At 45.4% G+C, this 15,702-nt stretch overlaps 2 protein-coding genes across 6 annotated transcripts in view; one reads left to right on the top strand and one right to left on the bottom strand.

Moving 5' to 3' along the window:
* WDR93 (WD repeat domain 93) overlaps nucleotides 1-6,078 on the bottom strand; it is a 47,434-nt gene extending 41,356 nt beyond the window's left edge. For 2 of the 5 annotated variants that reach the window (XM_066240487.1, XM_066240491.1), the window contains exons 1-2: nucleotides 6,022-6,078; nucleotides 3,590-3,931 (exon numbers count right to left, since the gene is read on the bottom strand). In XM_066240487.1, coding sequence (XP_066096584.1) covers nucleotides 3,590-3,892 — 303 coding nt within the window. In that variant the 5' untranslated portion in view covers nucleotides 3,893-3,931; nucleotides 6,022-6,078. Of the gene's footprint in view, nucleotides 1-3,589; nucleotides 3,932-5,774 lie in introns of all 5 variants that reach the window. The other 3 variants (XM_066240489.1, XM_066240490.1, XM_066240492.1) reach the window with 3 other exon arrangements.
* Nucleotides 6,079-6,126: 48 nt separating this feature from the next.
* Nucleotides 6,127-14,410, top strand: PEX11A (peroxisomal biogenesis factor 11 alpha). Its single transcript, XM_066240495.1, has 3 exons — nucleotides 6,127-6,266; nucleotides 8,968-9,083; nucleotides 11,800-14,410. Exons 1-3 carry the CDS (start codon nucleotides 6,211-6,213, stop codon nucleotides 12,369-12,371), a joined length of 744 nt encoding a protein of 247 aa, XP_066096592.1. The 5' UTR covers nucleotides 6,127-6,210; the 3' UTR covers nucleotides 12,372-14,410.
* The last annotated feature ends 1,292 nt before the right edge of the window (nucleotides 14,411-15,702 follow it).

The following is a 15,702-nucleotide window of genomic DNA, read 5'->3' as shown; positions in this document are numbered from 1 at the left end:
ACTTTTCTAAATATCTTGCCCATGTATCAAGAAGTCATAGCACTCCACTTTTAGGGGGAAGGGGCCAGAGAAAACGAAAAAGTGAAGAATTAATGTATATTCTAGGAGTCAGGAACCTTTTTGGCTGAGAAAGCCTGAACGCCACATATTTTAAAATGTAATTCTGTGAGAGCCATACAATATGTTTAACACTAAATAAAAGTAAATATGTGGCCTGACCTGTGGTGGCGCAGTGGGTAAAAGTGTTGACCTGGAACGCTGGGGTCACCAGTTCGAAACCCTGGGCTTGCCTGGTCAAGGCACATATGGGAGTTGATGCTTCCTGCTCCTCCCTCTGTTCTTTCTATCTCTTTTCTCTCTCTGTGTCTCCTCTCTCTAAAAAAAGAATAAAATGTAAAAATAAAATAAAATAAAATATCTTGTTAAAAAAAAAAGTAAATGTGTGCATTTTATGTAAGACCAACACTTTTAAAGTACAATAAGTCTCTGAATTCTTTTTAATAATGTTGTTATGCTGTTGCTAATCAATGATGAATAAAGTATTTCCTACAATTAATGTGACTTCTGGTGCTGCATGGTTTTGCTGATGGCTTTGTAGTCTGGTTGATACGTGGTGAGGATAAGCTTCATGCAGGCGTTGAGACTTCCATCCATTAAACATGATCATAGGTTGGTCTTAACGTTCTTTAGATGTGAGAAAGACTGCTCACATGCATATGTAGAGCCAAACATTGTCAGTACAGCAATACTCACATGCTGCAGTGTGTAGTATGTGACAGGAAGTGCATTCCAAGTTTTGACAATCACCTGGTCCGCAGGTTGAAGTTTTTTCATTTCTCCCCACTTGTGTTTGCTTGCCAACTTTGCTTGCTGTCGTGCGAGTTTTTCCAAATCTTCATTCAGTGACTTGAACTTATTCACCCACATGTCTGAGGCCTTCAGGTCAGCAGCTTGTAGCTCAAAATCTCTGATGGAGACACCGGGGATGTAACTCAGGTCAGCGTTGTCCACTGCATACTCATGTGGATGGGTGATGAACTTAAAAAGATGAGTGCACTCACGAAATTCTCCAAAGTGCACTCTGAATGACTGCAGGGGATTAGATGTGAAGCCCGCTAGCTGCTGGAGATCAAGATGTTGAGCAGGGTCACTTGCTGTGCATGCATTTTTAAACTCTCCCAGTTTTTCAAAGTGTAGTAAATGACCTGTTTCAATGTTGGCAATGAAGAATTCCAGCTTGTTTTCAAATGCAAGCACGGCTTGTTGAAGGGATAAGACTGTATTTCCAACGCCTTGCATTTTCACATTGAGCTGGTTCAGATGTTCAGTCATGTCCACGAGATAGTAGAACTTCAGGAGCCACTCAGTGTTAGCTAACTCAGGATGCTCGACATTTTTCATTTCAAGAAAAGTCCGGATTTTACTCAGACAAGCCGCAAAACGGCTGAGCACCTTCCCTCTTGACAACCGACGCACACTGCTATGCAGAAGCAGACCAGGATAATTATTCCCAACTTCACCCAGCAGTGTTTTAAACTGGTGATCATTTAAAGCTCGGGCAACGATAAAGTTGACCACCCGAATGACCAGCGACATCACCTCACCAAGCTGCTCGCCACACATCTGAGCACAAAGCACCTCCTGATGTAGGATGCAGTGAAAACTTAGGATGGGTCTCTTTTCATGTTCATGAAGAAGCGCTACGAATCCTGTTTTTCCCCACTATGCAAGGAGCACCATCAGTACACACTGAAATAAGTTTATCCATCAGTAGATTTTTTTCTTTAGCAAACTCAGTGAAAGACTTAAATAAACCCTCTCCTCTTGTTGTCTCTTTCATAGGCAAAACAGAAAGACTTTCCTCACGTAGTGTGTCACTGACAGCATACCTTGCAATCACACTGAACTGGGATAAATGGCTTACATCTGTTGACTCATCCAAAGTGAGAGAAAAGAATGGTGCTGCATTTATGTCCTTCACTTGTGTTGCCTCAATTTGATTTGCCATCATGATGGTACGATCGTGAACAGTTCTTGCCAACAGAGGCAAGTCTTTTGCTTGATTATCTTGTCTTTATCCAAAAAGTCAAAAAGTTCATTGGCAACATCAAGCATGAATGTTTTGGCATACTCCCCATCTGTGAATGGCTTTCCATTTCTCACAATTGCTAAAGCACCAGCATAGCTAGCCGAATTCCAGTCACCTTGTTGGGTCCAAACATGGAGTTGCTGCTGACTAGCTTGCACTTTGCACAGTAGCTCTTGACATGCTTTCTTCCTGCTGTCCCCCGCTGGATATTTCGATGAAAATGTAGTATGGCGTGTGTCGAAGTGCCGCTTTATATTTGACCGTTTCATTGATGCAATTTTATCACTGCATATTAAACACACTGCAGAACCTGCTCTCTCCACAAAGGCGAATTCCTCTGTCCATTCCTGCTGAAAAGTACGATACTCATCTTTTTTTCTTTTAGCCATCTTCTTTGTCAAAAGGGTTTCTGCAATTAGCTAGCAGACTACTTGATTAAAAGGAGTGAAGTTTACTTCCTGACCTCACAATGACCCATGTGTGTTACACATTATCCAATAAAAATTTGGTGTTGTCCAGAGGTCAGCTGTGATTGGCTCTAACCACCCACAACCATGAACATGAGCGGTAGGAAATGAATGGATTGTAATACATGAAAATGTTTTATATTTTTAACGTTATTATATTTGTCTGTGAGACAGATGCAGCCATCAAAAGAGCCACATCTGGCTCATGAGCCATAAGTTCCTGACCCCTGGTATATTCACTACACTACGTGGTGGACACATGGCCCTGTTCCTGTACTTCATTCATTGGTACCAGTGTGGAAAAAAGCTATAGCCAAGGCACTGGCAAATTATCAGCCATGAAGCAAGAGAGTGATTACTACAATTAGATTTAAAAATAACAACAGCTGAATATAAAAGACCTGTGTGACTTTCAATAGCCAGAACATCATTTCCCCAGACAATGGCTTTTTTTTTTTCTTTTTCCTTTTTTGTACTTTTCTGAAGCTGGAAACAGGGAGAGACAGTCAGACAGACTCCCGCATGCGCCCGACCGGGATCCACCCGGCACGCCCACCAGGGGCAACACTCTGCCCACCAGGGGGCAATGCTCTGCCCCTCCGGGGCATCGCCCTGCAGCGACCAGAGCCACTCCAGTGCCTGGGGCAGAGGCCAAGGAGCCATCCCCAGCGCCCGGGCCATCTTTGCTCCAATGGAGCCCCGGCTGCTGGAGGGGAAGAGAGAGGCAGAGAGGAAGGAGGGGGTGGGGGTGGAGAAGCAAATGGGCGCCTCTCCTATGTGCCCTGGCCGGGAATCAAACCCAGGTCCCCCGCACGCCAGGCTGAAGCTCTACCGCTGAGCCAACCGGCCAGGGCCCAGACAATGGCTTTTGATTGATCCATTTCAGTCCACATCAGCGTGCCTAGAATCTTTCAAAAAATGCAGCTGTCTTATTGAATGAAGGTTCCTGGTAGGAAATTTTTCCCTAGATTAGGTGTTTTCATTTATGAACACTCATCTGAGAAACAGGGATCCCCAGTCAGCTGCTCCATACCTCGCTTTTAAAAACTGGAGAGTAGATGGTGGGCTGGATCCGGCTGAGTTCAGCTTCCCTCAGCCTGTTCCTCTCCTGAATAATGTCCCACGACCGGTCAAACAGAAGGCTCACCAGCTTGTTGATCATTCGATATGGCTGAGGCAGGGAATCTAGCTCCTGAGCTGGATCCTTGAAGACATAATTCTCTTCGTCATCCTTCGACCAGTCCTTCTCTGTTGGGGACTGCACCTCCAGCAGTCCCTTTTGTGTAAAAATGGGCAGCCTCATCTTCTGGCCTCGACTTCCTGTTGGGGATGACATCACAGAGGCAGCACTGGGAACAGCTATGAAACTGAGGAGCTGATAAAGGAAGTAAGCATTGGTACTTTGAGAAAATGGGAAAGTTATAACAGTGTATCTTCTCTAGCACAATAGTCTATGGGGACTATTTAGTCTATTGATTTTCTTTTTTTAGGACAGGAGAGAGAGAGAGATAAAGTTGGGGGGGAGCAGGAATCATCAACTCATAGTTGCTTCTCGCATGTACCTTGCTTGACTAGCCAAGCCGGGGATTTCGAACGGGCCACCTCAGCATTCCAACTATCTATTCTAGAGGCTGGCATTTTCTGTATTTATTATGGGATTGTTCCTAATTACTAAGATACACTTCATGTTAGAAGGACAAGAGCAGAGACAGGTGTTGACTAGTCACATCTTCCAAACCAGCCCAATACGAAGTGTGCTAGGCTGGAAACAAAGGAATCTGGTAGCCTTGTTGTCGTTCTTCACCTCCTGATAGGGAGAGGCTGTCTTTCTGTCCCAAAGTGAATTCGCCCTCTCTCCCACAACTCGTGTCTTCTGGTTCTTCCATTTCTGCAAATGGCTGTGCTCAAGTCAGCTGGGTAGTGAGCCATGGCTTTTTTCCTTTCCTTTCCCTCACTGCCAACCAGAGACATTTCTAGCACTTCTGATAATTGCTGTCTAGTTTGTGTTGAGCTTACCTATTTACTTGTGTCCCTCATTAACCTAATACCTGAGGCCCAGAGCTTAACACAGTCATGACCAGCATTCAACAAATTCTTATTTTCTTGCAGTATTGTCCTGCCCCGGGATATGAACTTGGAGAATACTTCTGGCTCTCTTACAGGCACTTTTCTGTGCAAAGTATGAGTAAATTTAAAAAATTTTAATTTACTAATTTTAGAGAGAGGGGAGAGAGATGGTGGGGAGGAGCAGGAAGCATCAACTTGTAGTAGTTACTTCACGTATGTGCCTTGACTGGGCAAGCCTGGGGTTTCAAACCAGCTAGCTCAGCGTTCCAGGTTGACGCTTTATCCACTGTGCCACCACAGGTCAGGCAAGGATGAGTAAATTTGTGGGGCCAAGAGGATATACCACCTCAAAGTCGAGATGCCTCCTTCTGGAGTCTAGACCATGTTCAGGCAAACTATACTCCTAAAATTTACTGACCAAATGATCCCTGCAGGAGTCTCTTTCCCAGCTTTCCTCCTAGCTGCTAGTGCGTGCATGTACCCCTAGACCTGAAAGGTGACCCAGGGATGGCTGTTTGCAGGGGTATGGGCAGAGCTTGGATGTGGCTCGGAGTATTCACGCACTGTATGCAAGGCCCTTATCAGTGACATAGGTGGGAGCTAGAAATGGGAAGAGAAGGGGGGTGGGAAAGGACTGGGCCAACTCTCCCAGCAGTACAGTATTCTGGCTGTTTTTCCAGGTATCCTCAAAAGCCCAAGAATTCTGAATGTGAAACGATTTCTAGATCATTATGAAAGTATATTTATCAGGTAGGAAAACAGAACATATTTTATTTGACATTGTGTTACTTTGACTTAAAACCTTTAGATACTTAAATATATGGTAGGTGGGTCTCTATTTGTACTGATATCCCCCCACCCGACCCTGGGGGACTGCAAGTGTTAGGGGCAGGCCTGAACAAGGGACTAAAGATTACAAAAATGGATGAGGCTCCATGTCTTCAAGCCCCAAAGGAGGAACGTTCAGTGGTGCAGTTTCATTGTAATCTATTTTGCCCCCACTTTATGTTAACTGTTTTAAGATTTCCTCAAATAGCAATCTTCTGTTTTTTAATCCTAACAGAAAACTCGCCCACTTGACCCGGCCCTCATGCTAGAAATACAAATCTCTGGTTGGCTTATTTCTCCTTTAACCATGGGCTTCCCCATACCTTGAGCTGGTGGTGCTGAGGGAGACGGAGGCACAGATCTGGGAAAGATTAGGATCTGTCGTTCCCAAGCAGAAGCTCAGGGGAAGCAACATTCGGGATCCTATCTTGGGTTCCTGGGACCCTGGATCCGCGGGGAGGCGCGGGGCGTCCGGAAACACCTGAGACCGGGAGATGAACCTCCTCGGAGCTCCCCTAACGAAACCCTGGATGTAGGGAAAGTCCAAGGTCACGTGGGAAGCGGACGCACCTCGTATCGCCCACCGGGCTCACGGCTTGGCGTCGCCTTGGTAACAACTTCCGGCTCTGACCGGAAGCCCGCGAAGTCGCCCTTTGGAGCTGAGCGACACAGTCCCTTCGCCCTCCCGCGGAGATCCGGCGGCGCCCCTGAGGACTCGCGACGGAGCCCGGCGCGACGCTGTGCCGTGGACTGGGCGCCATGGAGGCCTTCATCCGCTTCACCAACCAGACCCAGGGCCGGGAACGGCTTTTCAGGTGAGCTGGTGCCAGCGGCCTCCACCACTCCGCCTCCACCGCTCCCGCTCCGCCGACCGCACCCCCGGAAGGGGGGAGGAGCCGGCCGCGCACCCTGAATTCGGAGGGCGTGGGCCGGAGCCCCGCACCGCCGTGCCCACCGCCTATCACACCAGTCGACGGGTCCCTTTCTCTGAACCTGGAGACACTGGGTTCTCCGCCCAGCGTGCGGCGAGCAGCTGATGTTAAAAGGAAACTTTGGGTTGGCATTTGTGACTAGGGAACCAACCTCTTGGCTGTGGCTTCTAATAGCGCATGAAATACATACGGAGTGACAGAAACCGTAGTTATTTTCTTTGTCTTGCGTTATCGTCCTGTGTGCCTCGGTGGAAATTTTATGAACTAGAAAACAAAACGCGGTGTGAGACCCTGGAACAAGCTAACAGCACCCCTTATGCACACGCTGTACCTAGACATGGTGGCTCTAATACTGATCAGTTCATGATCTTTTAGATATTTGGTTGATTCTTGCTTAATAATTAAAAAACAGTAGAGTTGCAGTTTGGTTTAACAGTTTTTCCTCCTCTTCTGCGTGTCAAGTGCTAATGCAAACAGACCAGTGAGAACAGCCCCAGTAAGGAGACTTGGGGAGCGAGGCTGTGCCAGCTACGGTTCTCAATGGATCACAACTCATTTACGCCCATCACAGCCTATGGCACAGATGCTCTGACCACCCCCATTTCACAGAGGGAGAACCTGAAGCAGAAAGATTCAATGTCAGAGCCCAGGGATTTAAATTTTCACAGTTGACTCCGGTGCCCACCTCTTTAACTATCAAGCCAAACTTACCTTTCTCATTAATTTGAAAGATTTTAAAAATGGTTGCATCATATATTACAAGCTTCAATCAAATAGAAGCTTTCAATTCCAGTGGACTCAGACGATCCTGCAAAGTTATCAACGAGTTTGGTTAATAAAGTAATTGTTTATCCTATACTTACTCAGTAAGATCTGAAATCTCTTGTATTTATTTCCCAGTCCTCTTGGTGATCTAAGGCTTCTACGAGCAAACTGGCATTCCTAAAGCAATGCCTTGTTTTTGAACACCTTCCTATTAGATTAAATCTGACAATGGGACCAGCTTGAGCCCTCTAGCCAGGAAGCATAATTTAAGAGGGGAGAGGAGAGTGTGACTGATTTTTACTTCATCCCCAATCACAAGTTCACCGGTTTGGAAAATGTGCTACATTTTAATTGAGAGTTTGGGGATTCAGAATGAGTCACCCCAAGATGTGCCTTTTTTGAGCTAAAGGCAACCAAGACCCCAAGGCTCAAGAGAAATTTCTGCCTCACCCCCCTTAACTACCTAGAAGAATTTAAATTAGGGTCCTTGCCCATATTAAGAGTTGTCACTAGAAATAACTTTTTATGACCTATCTCTGGGCAGGGTGAACTTCTAACTATTGAACATCTGTGTGTCTTACTGTTTTGCTAATGACCTCCCCCCACTCTGAAGCACCAACGCGCTTGCCTCTTCCTTAGTTCAGAATGTCTGATACGTCTCAGTTCCCCTTTCTGTGTCTGAACCTCTTGTGTGGGGGGTTCCCATGCGAACATATGCAATTAAGCTTGGTAATTTCCTCTTGTTAATCTGTCTTGTATAGATTGAAGAGTCTATGAGACCAGTCAAAAGAACTTTGTGGGTAGAAAAAGGTTTCTTCCTCCCCACAAGAGTAATATTTATAGCATAAAGGGATTCAAATGCAGTTGCAGGACAATAGGAAACAGGCACCTACTTTATAAATAGACTGCCAAATACATTTAGGTGTTTGATTATTGGATATAAAATTTCTCATGTTATACTTCTGTAAGGAATTGTTATTTGTAGTCACGACAGCAATTACTTTATTGAACATTTTAGTGTAATTAAACAGGAGTCTGCCTGTAATTTATATAAAATACTAATAGTTTTGAAATACAGATATCTAAACTTAGTTATGTATTGGTACGTATTCGGTCCTTGTAAAAAAATTAAGCACTGTTCAAACTGGACTTGTCATTCCATCCTAGTTTGTGTCTGCTGTTACATAAGTACTTGGTTAACTCTATGGCAAAAAAAGTTCATTTTAGAAATATGCAAAATCATGCTGCACTTGAGAAAATAAAGACTTTGCAGACTTAACACGAGGGAGGTTTTTGTGCAGTTTACCACTTTGACTAGACCCGCTTCTCTGTGCCAGCGAAAGGCCCTCCGAGGGGCTGCACTCTGCCTTGTCGCCGAGTTCTCCTTCGTTACCTTTGTGTTGCATTTCCATCCTGTGTCCTACCCTTTGGCCTTGTGGAGTGCCTGTTGCAGAACATTGCTCTTGTAAGAGCTGCTTGCATGAGGAATTGCCTTGGAAACCTTGCCTTACCAAGACGTGTTTCTCCTTCCCTTACTTCAGCGGTTCTCAACCTGTGGGTCACGACCCCAGTGGGGTCGCCTAAAGCCATCAGAAAATACATAGTGCATATCAAGTATTTACATTCCGAATCATAACTGTAGCAAAATTACAGTTATGAAGTAGCCACCAAAATTATTTTTTGGATTGGGGTCACCGCAACATGAGGAACTGTATTGCAGGGTCACGGCATTAGAAAGGTTGAGAACCACTGCCTTACTTCATGAATTAAGTTTTATTTGTTTTGTAAATCATTCTCTTCATCTTTTTTTCCATTTCAGAGCCACTCAATACACATGCATGTTGCTTAGATATTTGTTAGAGCCTAAAGCTGACAAAGAGAAGGTGGTAATGAAGCTCAAGAAACTGGAGTCTAGTGTGAGCACTGGCCGTAAATGTAAGTACCCTGTCTCCTGAGGGACAGTGGCTCCTGGTCTCGATCTTCAGACTCTGTAATGCACAACATCCTTTTAGATCATTAATTTCTAGTCAGTCAGGTTTGTTGATGAAGTCGACCAGTCAGTCTGCCTTCATGGAACGACAGTCCAAAAAAGTTGAATGTTTTGCTGCAGAACATTCATAAATACCCTGCTTTGTTCACATTTGGTGCTACACCATATCCTTCTGGTTAATCATAACCTGTGGGACATGCATTGTGTTAATTCACCTTTAGTTCATAGAATCACAAAATGTTTTGGCAATCACTGACATGAGTTCCCGGCTCCGAGGAGCCTTTTGTATTTTCTAGAAAAACTAAATACCTGTATCCTGGCTCCCCTGCCTTTCCCCTTCTCCTGAGGGATTGCTAGAGGAAATGGACGGATACATGTTCTTAGACCACTTGTGACATGGTTTCATGTTAAAGGCAAAAAGTGAAGTCAGTATTTTATGCTCATTTAGTTCACTTGACTAGTAAAGCAGACTGGGAAATCCTGTACTTTCAGTAACAGTCACGTGCTGGCTCCTAGGTGAGGAAAGCAGAGGTTGCCACAGTGGGTAAGCAGGGGTGCTAGGTAGAATGTAGAAATCAGGTGCTGAGCAATTATTTGTGAGCACCTGCTTCATATGGACACAGTCCTGAGCCTTGCGGGAGAACTACGATCACATGGATAAATAATATTAACTTTAGTGCCAGATATGTTGGTAGAAGAAAAGAAAGGTGCTTTGGAGGAGGTGGAACTTGAGGTGTGGCTAGCAGGAGAAGGAAGGAGAGTGCTCTTGAAGGGTGGTTTCCTAGTGAAGGCTCGGAGCTGTTATGAATAAACATTTGGATTGGAGGATTGGTGAGAAAACTGGTTGGACAAGAGAAGACTTAAGTTGTCAAGCAGGATTGGAAGGGTAGGGTGAACTTTTCTGGATGGCTTTGAAGACCAAGAATAGAAATTCTCAGATTCCTGTAGAATATTGGAGCTCAAAAGTCCTTTAAAGGTCACCAGTCTGAGAAGTCCAGAAAGGACTCACCCAAGGTCACTCAGTAAGTGCAAGAGCCAGAACTGGAACCTAGGAGTATTCATTACATGTTTTGTTTTGTGTTGTTATTATTATTTTTTTAATTTTTCCATTGCTTTGACTGGGGAGGGGGCGGAGTGAGAGAAGAGAGAGAGAGAGACATAGACGCATCAACTCGCTCCACTTAGTTCCATTCAGTTGTGCACTCATTGATTGTTTCTCATATGTCCCCTGACCTGCAACCAACCCTGTGACCTCTGCACACCAGGATGACACTCTGTCCACTGAGTAGCCTTGCCAGGGCTTGTTTTATTTTTGATAAAATAATACCAATATAAGCTTCCTGACTGTAGCTACTTGAGAGCATTTGCTGAGTCTAAGATACAGTCCTTTAGGGAAAGTACTTCTTTTGTATCTTCTCTAATGTTTAAAACTGTAACTTGCCTGACCTGTGAGTAGCACAGTTGATAAAGCATCGATCTGGAATGCTGAGATCGCCAGTTCCAAACCTTGGGCTTGCCCGGTCAAGGCACAAATGAGAGTTGATGCTCCCTGCTCCTCCCTTCTCTCTCTCTTTTTTCCTCTCTCTCTCTCCCCCTTCTCTAAAAGAATGTATAATAAAAAAATAAAGGCCCTGGCCAGTTGGCTCAGTGGTAGAGCATCGGCCTGGCGTGCGGGGGTCCCGGGTTCGGCTCCCGGCCGGGGCACACAGGAGAGGCGCCCATCTGCTTCTCCACCCCTCCCCCTCTCCTTCCTCTCTGTCTCTCTCTTCCCCTCCTGCAGCCGAGGCTCCATTGGAGCAGGGATGGCCCGGGCACTGGGGATGGCTCCTTGGCCACTGACCCGGGCGCTAGACTGGCTCTGGTCGCAACAGCGCGATGCCCCGGAGGGGCAGAGCATCGCCCCCTGGTGGGCAGAGCGTTGCCCCTGGTGGGCATGCCGGGTGGATCCCAGTCGGGCGCATGCGGGAGTCTGTCTGACTGTCTCTCCCCGTTTCTGGCTTCAGAGAAATACAAAAAAATAAGTAAATAAATAAAGACTAACTCATTCTGAGTATTTGATTGATGCATAAATATTTGATTGCTACATTCCTGATTAATTGAATTACACACTCAGATAAAGGCATGCCTTGCATTGGTTAATTCACCTGGGAGTTACATATGACAATATTATCAATTGTCCTGTCCTGTCTTTACTTTTTTACTTTGTTTTCTTGATAGTAGGGAGCCAAAGGGGGTTAGGACCAGAAAAATGGCAAGTTGATAATGGTGCATTTTTTTAAGCAATCTTTTGTCTGGAAAGTAAATAAAATGTAAGGCATTAGATTTTCCAAAAGAATGTTGCAACATGTAATCATAGCACCTTCCTTCTAAAGAAGTAGAAGCTGGTAATAATCAAATGTGACAATGCACAGTCATAATGGACCTTGCTTAATGTATGTTGTAAGGCAGTAGAGTTGAAGAGCCACTGTCTTTGTGCCTTCCAGGATCATTTTAGCTGTCCGAAACACATTGTAAGGTCCGTCTCCTTTCCTGAGCAAGGACTAAGCCTCAAGTGACAGTTTGTTGTTAAAAGACCAGTGTTGGCCTCTCACCCTGATACAGGGACCCTGCCTTCCTGTTGCACATTATTTAACCATTTACTATTGTGGGTTCTTCTTGCAGGGTTCAGACTAGGCAATGTGGTGCACGCGGTACAGGCCACTGAGCAGAGCATTCACACCACGGACCTGGTGCCCCGCTTATGCCTGACGCTTGCCAACCTGAACCGCGTGGTTTATTTCATCTGTGACACTGTCCTCTGGGTGAGGAGCGTAGGGCTCGCCTCCGGCATTAACAAAGAGAAATGGCGGACGTGGGCCGCACGCCACTATTACTATTTTCTCCTGCTGAACCTGGTCAGGGATCTGTACGAACTCTCCCTGCAGATGGAGCAGGTCGCCCGGGACAGGGCAAACAGGGAGCAGTCACCGTCCCAGGATCCTCTGGGCTACAGCGTGGCTGATGAGGAGACAGAGTGGCTCCAGTCCTTTCTTCTGCTCTTGTTCCGCTCTCTGAGGAAGCATCCGCCCTTGCTCCTGGACACGGTGAAGAACCTCTGTGACATCTTGAACCCGCTGGCCCAGTTGGGGATCTATAAGTCCAATGCTGGCATCATTGGACTTGGAGGTCTCGTGTCCTCTCTAGTAGGCATTGTCACTGTGGCATGGCCTCACATGAAGCTGAAGACCCACTGAGGCGGTTTCAGGCTGATGACCTGTACCCCCTAGTGGAGCGGACATTCCCATTCGGTACAGACCGTCATGTGTTTAAAGACTTGTTCACGAGAGCACTTAGCGGCCTGGCATGTGAGCAGAGGTCAGGCCAAGAGTGGAGGAGGGGAAAGCATTAAGATTTATATGTGTTTTTTGAAGTGCTGAGGTGACTTCTGAATTTCTGAGTATTTTCCCTTCATCTAACATTGACTGAACATCTCTTATGCACATCATAGGATCTAATGTTTGCAGAATGAATAAAAATTGAAAGAAAAAAATTTTAAAGACCCAAACTAACAAGTAAACACTAATGTACAGAAACTTTTGGGCTGTGGGCCTCCCCGCTTTTGCATGACTACAGCGGGTCTGATACACAGTCTTCTCCAATGCAAAGGCCCCTTCCTCCGCAGAGGCCAGTGCCAGGGTGGGGGAGGGAGTTGGGCTGAGAGCCTCTTAAATTGCTTGTCCTGAGGTCACTGCACTCTTCCCGAAAGTACAGTCCAAAACACATCAGGCAGAATAAATAAATATTGCACTCTGTCCAGAAGTACAGTTCAAAATGCATCAGGCAGAATGAATAACTGCACTCTGCCTGGAAGTACAGTCAGAAATGCATCAGGCAGAATAAATAAGTAAATAAAACAAAAGAAATGCATCAGGCACCTTCAAGGTATAAATTGTGTCTTTAGGTAGTGCAGTAACTAAGCAAAAAATCAGAAGCAGATGGAAAGAACTTGAGGTAAAAAAAAAAACTGGAAGGTCAAAGAAGGACTTGTTAGTAGCCCATGACAGATAAGGTAAACTGAGCAGAATCTCCTTCGTGTGACTCTCAGTCCCGCGTTCCTTCAGTGATATTTACCACCTCACTAGTGGAGTGGGAGTGCGATATTCTCCAGAATTCTGTGCGAGAAGGCTTTTTGAGAGCCTGTGTTGGTCATTGGTTTCCATTGTCTACAAAAATTAAAACTATATTTAGACTTTTCAGCTAGATTGTTTTATTTAAAGCCACATGACAGTTTGGGCATGACCATATTAATTTTCATCATAATTTGTGCAATTAAGTTTTATGAATGCTCAGTGTAGGAGGGTTGTAATTGTCTATGATAAATCAGAGTTCATATGTGTGGGTGGTTGGAGAGGCAGAAGGAACCAGAGAAGCTAGTGAACGGGACATTTGAATATTGAAAAGGGGCCACTACTCATCTTGGGTGTTGGGTTCTTACTTGTGACTACAGATCCTCTAGTTTGAAGTAAGTGAGGTAGAGAAGTAGGAGGCCGAGGTCAGACCCACCAGTAACACCACCTCATTTATCTGAGCGGAAATGAGAAAAGTTGTGCATTAAATAAATTTCCCATAAGTGTGACTGAGCATAAAAAGTACTTAGGTCCATGGTTCTTTAATTTTAAAGTGATCAATCAAGATGCAGGATTTGAGAAAGAATATTTTGGCCCTGGCCAGATAGCTTAGTTGGTGATCGTCGTCCCAATATGCCAAGGTTGTGGATTCAATCTGTGGTCAGGGCACATACAAGAATTAACCACTGAATGATGTTTCTCTCTCTCTCTCTCTCTCTCTCTCTCTCTCTCTCTCCTTTCCTCCCTCCCCCTCTTTCCCCTTCTCCCTCACTTTTCCTCTCTCTGAAATCAATTTAAAAAATTTAAAAACATTTTGGAAATTTTAAGAGAAATTAAAGCAAGATCAGGGCAAATAAAAACTTTGAAGAACTGTATTGCTCACAAAAATTAGGGGATATTTCGAAAGGAATATGAAGTGATAAAACATTTGGCTTTTTATTAAACAAGAACATCAGAAAAGCAAACAAGTCAAAGAAAGTTGTTTGATTATGCAAAACCAACTTATTTCATTGGTGAAAATGCACTATTCAAAAGGCTGAAAGTACTGGAGTATCTGCACGTTCCCTGATCCCCTAATTTTTGTGAGTAGTGTATTTTTATTTTGTCCAGATCCTCTACTGTACTAAGTTAATTGTGTCTGATTAAATGTTTTTTGTTTGTTTGTTTGTTTGTTTGGGTTTTTTTTTGTGACAGAGACCGAGAGAGGGACAGATAGGAACAGACAGGCAGGAAGGGAGAGAGATGAGAAGCATCAATTCTTTGTTGTGGCACCTTAGTTCATTAATTGCTTTCTCATATGTGCCTTGACTGGGGGACTACAGCAGACCAAGTGACCCCTTGCTCAAGCCAGTGAGCTGGGGCTCAAGGTGTTGAGCCTTGCTCAAACCAGATGAGCCCGCACTCAAGCCAGCGACCTTAGGGTTTTGAACTTGGATCCTCTGCATCCCAGTCTGATGCTCTATCCACTGCGCCACCGCCTGGTCAGGCTGATGAAATGTTTATACTAAATTGACTCTTGTATCTGTGAATGTGTTCTGGGGACAGAAGAGTTAGCGTGTGCACGGGGGGTCGAGTGAGCTGGTAAAAGGAGCTGCCCCCCAGAGGACCAATGTTGTGGAGGAGGATGAAGGAATTAGCTGTTAGAACCTTTGGGTTGAAAGAGGCCCCTGGGATGATCTCATTCAGACTTCTGCCCAGGGCCGTGTCCTTTGTATCAGCCCTGCCGGTAGGGTTTTGGCTTCTGCCTGGAGGCATGTGACGGTGGTATCCATGGTGGTACTTTCATCCTCTCCAAGTTAGGGTGGATAGTGGGGAGTTTGGGGAATGCACCCCTTGTAGAATTTGTGAAACCTAGAAATTGTGTGCCCTGGTACCTCCCTGTGCATCTTTCTCTTTAATGAACACCTCCCCACCTCTAAGCCTCCACATTCATGAGTGATTCAAAAACCAAAGACATTGTACAAGCTAACATTTTCACCACAGAACTTGTTGCCTGAGAACTTGTTCAATAATGAGTGTTTGAGTGCCCTGCTTAGTTTTGGGACCCACTGTGCACCAGATGACAAAATCCCTGTGCTCGTGCAGTGAGGGTGGCAGGCAGATAGGGTTGAGGAAGGGAAGAAGGTAAGTGTGTCCTTGAAGCTGCTGCTGGAACACAGACCCTCCCCAGGGGGCTCTCCTGGGCCCTTTCACCACCTTACCTCTCACCCACACTTGGCTCCCAGCTGCAGAGGCCAGAGGACCAGCTTTGTCAGCAGAGCTTTCGGGCATTGAGCCCTCTACTCCCTCTGGCACACAGCCACTTCTCCAAAGGCTGAAAACTGCCCTTTGGCCCACGTTTGCTTGCTGGACACAGCCTTGTGGATAGTTGTCCTGAACCTTGAAGCAAAGGCAGAGGCCACTTCTTAGGATACTTGCCTTCCTCTCCTTTACTGTCTTAAATTTTTGAAGTCCAGGT

This window comes from Saccopteryx bilineata, chromosome 7 (genome assembly GCF_036850765.1).
Source record: "Saccopteryx bilineata isolate mSacBil1 chromosome 7, mSacBil1_pri_phased_curated, whole genome shotgun sequence".
Lineage (NCBI taxonomy): Eukaryota > Metazoa > Chordata > Mammalia > Chiroptera > Emballonuridae > Saccopteryx > Saccopteryx bilineata.
Note: the sequence above shows the minus strand (reverse complement) of the source record. Positions and strands in the feature narration are given on the sequence as shown.